Source organism: Poecilia reticulata, linkage group LG11, assembly GCF_000633615.1.
Source record: "Poecilia reticulata strain Guanapo linkage group LG11, Guppy_female_1.0+MT, whole genome shotgun sequence".
Lineage (NCBI taxonomy): Eukaryota > Metazoa > Chordata > Actinopteri > Cyprinodontiformes > Poeciliidae > Poecilia > Poecilia reticulata.
In genome coordinates this window covers 916,982-924,200 of record NC_024341.1, presented here as the reverse complement: position 1 = coordinate 924,200, position 7,219 = coordinate 916,982, and the positions used below count along the sequence as shown (strand labels likewise).

Below are 7,219 nucleotides of genomic sequence, written 5' to 3'. Positions count from 1 at the left end.
TTTTCTGTAAGTGAAGCTTAGATGGCTCTAGGGGTCAGCATCAATCAGCCTGTGAACGCAGCTGAAAGCAACAAAGATCTCAGTCTGATGTGCCAGTGAGTCGGTTACTGAATTGCTGATGGGATGTAAGTAATACAAAAACCCAAATATTTACAGTACTGTGGTCTCAAGTCAAACACAAGAAATGGCGACTGCACAACTACAGCTGCATCTCAACAGATGTTATTTATTTTGGTAATTCAATCCAAAGATCTAAATTTCTATATCCTGTTTTTATTTGTTTGAATTTTGATGAGTTTGGCTCAGAGCTCATGAAAGCCACAACTGAGTTCCTAACAGAATTACAAAATACTAATTTCTCATCCACTTGCTGAGCATATGTTCTCAGCACTTCCCCTGAATCAAATATGTATCCGAGAACCCAGCAATTCATTTATCACAATAATTTGAAAAAGCAATGCTTTCTACATGCAATATTCATTTTATCTCGGGGCGGATTTCACAGTCATCTCCTGCTTTCTGCCAACCAGTCCAGCTCAGATGAGCAGAAATTCAGAAAGTAAACATAAACATGGAAATGGGCTTTTGAACACAAAGATATTCAAATTGAAAAGTTATTTGTGGGTACTAAGTGAGCACACAAGTCCTTCCAACTCTGAAACCAGCTGCACAGCATCCCAGACCACAGGGGAAAATCTTACAAAAAAAAAAAAAAACAAGTTTCCAACCAGAAAAGGTAGGAAGGACAATTTTAAAAGAATAAAGGAGAAGAAACGTAACAGCGATACATTCTAGTTTCCAGAATTTTCCACTTCTTTGAACCCCAAAATGTGGGAGGAGTCAAATTGGCTATTTTCCCATCTGTCTTCTTTTCTATTAAATCCTAGATGACCTTCATTATTGACAGGCATGGTGAGAAAATTTTAATGAGTCACTTTTATCTGTAATTACCCCACTGTTATTTAATTAGCTCAGGTAGATAAAACATATTCTCTATGTGAATGTTGATCAGTTTGGTTGTTGCTGCGAAAGAGACAGAAGGGATGTAGAACACATTCTGCTGTGCAGAATTCAAGATTCACGAAGAAAAAATACGATTTTTAAACAGGTTTTACATTTTCACATATTAATAACTTCATCATGTTGTCATAGCAGCGGTTTGCTCCACAGAGATGCCGCACTAGTTGAGTTCAGTGTAGCTCTTTTGTCAGAAGGTCAGGCTTCTGCTTCTTCCTGATTATTTGATGTGACTTTAGCATTAACTCGCTTTGGTCAGAGCTCTGCAACCAAAGTTGTTTTCATCCTCAGGCCAGGAAAATCAAACTCACATAAAGCTGCAAATGTTACATCATCTGTAGAGAATAACAAAAAATAATAATTTTTGATAAATATCTGTTATATAAAATATGCTGTCATTTTAATTGGGATTTAAATTAAAGAAAAACATTTGCAAAAACAGGATGGACCCATTTTCTTTTACTGGATGCTGGTGTTTGCGGGAAGTCATGTAAACAAAATAATTTATCTTTAAACATAACAAAAAAAGGACTAGCACTATCACTTTGTTGTGGAAACTCAATGCAGGAAATATTCCACAATTAAAAATTGTTATTTGTTATTGCATCTGAATGAAAAATGACTGGGTCTGCATAATCTTAGCCAAATTATTTTAGCCATCATGGCCATGATCTATTCTTACTTTCCCATCATACTGTCCTACACACACTATCAATCTCTCCTAATGTTCTCTCTCTTTCTCTTTCTGTTTCTTGCTGTGTCCACAACCTTCACACAGCAGGGCTTTTCCAAGCAAATAAGGTCAGAAAACTCAACGATTTATAGTTTCATATATTTATTTTGCATTGGTATCTATGATATATAAGAAAACATTTCTCCCCATCAAATCCATTGGCACTTTAAAGGACTGAAGTTCTGACAGGTTTTCAGTTGGACAGTGGCTCTGGTCAGATTGAAGGACATAATGAGGGTAACAGTCTCAAAAATAAACTCTTCATTTCTGATTCCCTTTGCATTAGTTGAAAAACACTGTAGAAAGAGGAAGTGATCTGAGGTCTGACCACTGGTCCTGGAAAACATTCAGCTGCACAATATAAATGTGAGATGATGACAAGAAGCCCAAACATGAAGCATGTCTGAACCTCAGACCGCTGGCTAGTTTTACTTTTTAATAGTTCATTAATAAAGTTTTCTAAAAAGTGTGTACACAAGTAAGATTCCAGATTAATGTAACAGGTGACAAGAGAAGCCTGTACATGAAAAGGAAATATGATGAATTTATTAATAAGCTAAAAGAAGAGAGTAAAAATCATCAAGTCAAATGTCAAACAAATGAATCTGAAGAAACTTCTGCTATGCTGTGCTAGCACTTCGTTCTGTAAACGGGACACTCTGCAGGAACACACATCATTAAAATATGAAAATAGACTGTTTGGAAAGAGGTGGAACTGCTGCAGGTGTCTGTCTGTCTGTCTGTCTGTCTGTCTGTCTGTCTGTCTGTCTGTCTGTCTGTCTGTCTGTCTGTCTGTCTGTCTGTCTGTCTGTCTGTCTGTNTCTGTCTGTCTGTCTGTCTGTCTGTCTGTCTGTCTGTCTGTCTGTCTGTCTGTCTGTCTGTCTGTCTGTCTGTCTGTCTGTCTGTCTGTCGTAATGGGGTTAACTCTGCTGTTTGTACTCTGCTGGCTCACTTCCGTCAGACTCTCCTCCAGAAGAGGATTTAACTAGTCCATCTGTGCAGCTCTAGCAATAAGACATACAAACTCCACCCATGAAACATACAAAAACAATCACAGCTCATCTAGTTTTCTTCAGGAATACTAAATGTTGAGGAGCAGAGGCTAACTGAAATGGCTGAGAGGAAACTTTGGGAGGCTAGTAAAAAGTTCAAATGTGCTGCAGTGTGAACACAAAAGGCGAAGGCTGGATGTGAAGGTGGGGAGCGTCTGACCCAGGATCAGTTTGGACTGTCCGGCGTTGCTGCCTCCTGTTTGACAGAGTCATCCTCCTGTGGCTGCTCTTCATCCTCCTGCAGAGACATCGCACCACACGTTAGGTCCTTCAGAGGAAACATTCTCTGGCAATAACCACAAAATGAATGCGAGCAGGACGGCGCGTGGTGTAGCGGTAGAGCAGGTGGGCTGTAAACACAGAGCTCCACACAGCGCTGGAGGGTCCATTTCTCAATCTTTGGGACCCAGTTCCCATCTGATTACAGAAAATAAAGGGCACTAGTGCCACAAAAACCTTAAAAAGTAATTAAAATGCACAATAAGAGCCTAATAAAATAAGAATCCCCATTCCAGTGAGGCTCGTTTGTCAGACTGAAAGTACCTTTTAAAAATATCAACACTTAAGCAGGTACTAAAGATTCTTTTCATTAAGCAAAATTGTAAAATTGTTTTTCTTTATTGGCCAGATGTAATATTCTAATCCTAAATGTCGTAATTCGCTGTAAGCAGAGAATCATAATTAACAGAAATAAAGACTTAAAACTACCAGTATCTGTCTGTGGGGAATAACTACATTATGTGTTTCACTGTGTGAACTGAGTTAGTAAAATAATGAACTTTTCAATATTTTCATTTATTGAAGGGTCTGTATAACAACTATTAATTAAGACATACTCAATTAAAATATTTCAGTTTATTTTCTAGTATGGAAACATTTGGGGAACAGATTACTGTTATTATGTGAGGGAAGGATTTCTGGTATTTGTTGTCAAAGGGAGTTTGCCTCACTTCTTGTTATCCTGAATCCACATAACATCCTGCTGCCACCTTTCCACCAAAGACTGGCCCCAACTAACTTGATTTTCCACATTATTACTTACAATGTAAATGCTTTTCCAGTAAATATTTAGGACTTCAGCTATCAGTGTATAACTCAACAGCCAGACAATAATAAAACAGAGTTAGCTAAATCTATAAAAGCAGAAAATGCAGAAAATTGTTTACTGTGAGCAAAGCAAAAGCTTTGAGTTTTGACAGATGGACTCTCTGAGGGAAAAGGCCCGGCCTGTAATTTGCCACAGTGATGCATGGCTGCTTGTGAAAACAGCTCTAGTTAAAATGAAGAGCGTTGCTACTCTGATGTGCAAAAGCGAGTCCTTTTCTTCTGACGACTGTCACCAGAATACTTGGTATCAGTGACCCATGCAGTGGTTCATTTCAATTTCAATTTAGTTTATCTATATAGTGCAGACTCGGAACGAATGGTGTCTCAAGGCGATTTACTAAACAAGAAACAAATTAAATACACTCATTTCAATCCATACATATACACAAATTCAGTCAACTGCAATTTGATCCTGATTGTAAAACAATGCAGTAAAGTTCAGTTTACTGTGGAACCTGGTAAAAAATGTTCTGTGGAAGCAAAAGCGAACCAGCTGCAGTCAGTCAGCATCCATCCTGCTCCTGTGGGCAGTAGACTGCATGGTGCTGTGACCTCCAGAGGTCACCAGCTCTTCCCCAGCTCACCCACTGTGACTGACTGAGGCTTGTGTGAAACACACGGAGCAGAACTTAACTGGGTTGTTTTTTTTTCACAGTACCTGCAGGCAGCTTTGATTCAGACACTGAGGAAAAAATGAGTGCTGCAAATAAATAATGAAGGTCCAAACAGACAGAGGAAACGTTTAGATGGATCACTGGACAACAGCAGTGAGTTGTGTGGTGGAACTGTTGATCATGTTGCCATGGTAACAGCTTTAGCTATGGGGTGGATCCTGTCTATCAGGCTTGTGTACCAAAGGCTTGTTTCATAATCCGTTTCAAGAAGTGTTTTACACAGACACACATTGTCTTTGGTGCTTAAGGTTCACGTTCAGAATCTTACCCTACTTTCCCTCCAAAGCTTGGTCCTTGGGTAACATATAAGACAAGTTGATTTGTACAGCACATTTCAGCAACAAGGCCACTCAGAGTGTTTTACACAATAAAACATAATACAGTAACCAATTATTGAAAGATCTCACTGAGACATTAGTCCTCTAATCCTGTAAATGTTCTTCAGGTGATAGAAGGCAGACTTTGTAACTGTCTTTATGTGACTGTAGGTTCAGGTCTGAGTCCATCACTATCAGACTTCAAGCTTGATCATAAGAACTCAATCTTTCCTTTATTGTGTTTTTAATAAGAAGCCAGAGGTTGTTTTGCATGTTTTCCTTACAACAGTCTTTTTTGGTAACTAAATGATCTATCTTTGTAATAATCTAAAAAAGCATTATGACCATGCATGTTGCTAGTATATAATCACTCCATATATAGTCATCACCCAGTGAAACATCCACTGGCCACAGCAGGTTATTGGTGTACCAGGGAGGCTTATTTTACAATAATTGATCTTTTTTTGGAAAAAAATCGAAAAGACCGAAGTATAATTTATTTATGTCAGTATTATCTGTTGATTGGTTTGCAGGTGAATTACCTCACAGTGATGTGCTCGGCTAGTGCATCCAGATGGTGACACTGTAAATGTAAATGTGAGTTTTAAATGCAACAAAGAAGAATGTGAAATGGAGAGAGCAGGAGCCAGCTGATTTAGAAAAGCAGCCAAAGTGAAAGTGACAGAGCTGCAGCGGTGATTAAACAGCTCTGACAGATACAATTACCCCCCCTCCAGAGGTTAATAGACACATCTACACACTAGAATGTGTGATCACCAGGTTAGGATCTGCAGCCCACGGCGCCCTATGAATCGCCGGCAGCTAGACGAGAGCAGACAATAGTTGGGGGCTAATTTTCTGTCAGTCAAGGAGGGCCTGACTCCCGTGAGTAGTTTTGTTCTACTTACATATAAAGACACTTCTCTGAAATTTCACATTTTATTTAATCATGCTGTGAACTGTGAGTAAAAATATACTGAATGTTAAATGTCCCATAATGGTGTTTATTGCGTTCCTTTCATGTCCTCATTGTGTTAAAAGAAAACCTTTTGTCAGACACGTTTCAGAGTTATTTACTAACAGCAGATCATGATTCCAATTTCCACCGATTTACTAATTAAATAAAGAATGCTTGTCTCTTTTCTGCTCACAAGTTTTCAAATAACTAATCTTTAAAAATCAGACATCTTCCAAATATGAGATTTGGGAAATTCTTCAGTTACCTTAGCTTGTGATTCTAAGGTAACTGAAGAATTCAGTGATCCAGCCCTGTTCAGTCCGCTTCAATCCAACTCCAGGTAGCTTGTCTAGAAAGTCCGGTTCATTTGGAAAAGTGTGAATGTGTAGTCGAACTCTGATGCGGACCAAAAAATTGAACTCTGGTTCTCCTACAAACTTCGGCCTGGGTTCGGTTGAAGTGAACTCTGGTGCGGTTGGAATGTATGTATGAACACCAAAGCCTTTACCGCACTGCAAGGAACGGAACGGAACGGAACGGAACGGTTCCAGCCCTSTTGTGTTTGCATATACACTGAGGGCGCCATCGAAGCTGTACCTGATGTCATTATTTTTTAAACTAAACAATGGTTTCGATGTAGCGGCCGAAGCCTTTTCCTCAGAGATGCGGCGGAAAACTTTCTCTTTCCTCGTTGAGCGATCTAGTTCATTCTGTACTCGTTCATCAGCGATTAAGCGGAGGAAAAAAATGACCTCATCATTAGACCAGGTGATTGCGCTGTATAGAGACGAATTCATTGCTAATTAAAACTAATAATAAAAATATTGAAAAGAGCACTCTTTACAAAATAAAATACAGTTTAGTGAGAGCCAGCTGTCAACGGAAAATAAACGTCTGAGTCCATAACAACCAGCGGCCAATCAGCTGCTGATTCTAAGCAGAACCACTTGGCCGGCCCGATTGGAACCGGGTCGAACCGTTCGCAAGTTCTAATGCAAACACGGTCGGAACCGTTCTGTTCCGTTCCTTGCAGTGCGAAAACGCCTCAAGTGAACCAGAGAGCACTCCAAACGCAGGAAGTGGACTTATTATATTATAAAAAAAAGAGGAGTAAACCTGACCCCATGGTGTTAATATGAGATCTATTGCTTTAGGTCAGAATGGAGGAGATGGTAACAGCTAACGGAAATAGACACTTTAGGAATTTAATAGAAAAAACCTTACTGGTCACATGCCACTCTATTTCTTGGAGACTATATAAGAAACTCCATCCATCCATCCATCCATCCATCCATCCATCCATCCATCCATCCATCCATCCATCCATCCATCCATCCATCCATCCATCCATCCATCCATCC

General features: G+C 39.4%; 1 protein-coding gene across 1 annotated transcript in view; it reads right to left on the bottom strand.

The window, feature by feature from the left end:
• Positions 1 to 2,806: 2,806 nt before the first annotated feature.
• phf14 (PHD finger protein 14) overlaps positions 2,807 to 7,219 on the bottom strand; it is a 107,481-nt gene continuing 103,068 nt past the window's right edge. Inside the window, exon 18 of the mRNA XM_008421223.2 lies at positions 2,807 to 3,040. Coding sequence (XP_008419445.1) covers positions 2,969 to 3,040 — 72 coding nt within the window. The 3' untranslated portion in view covers positions 2,807 to 2,968. The remainder of the gene's footprint in view (positions 3,041 to 7,219) is intronic.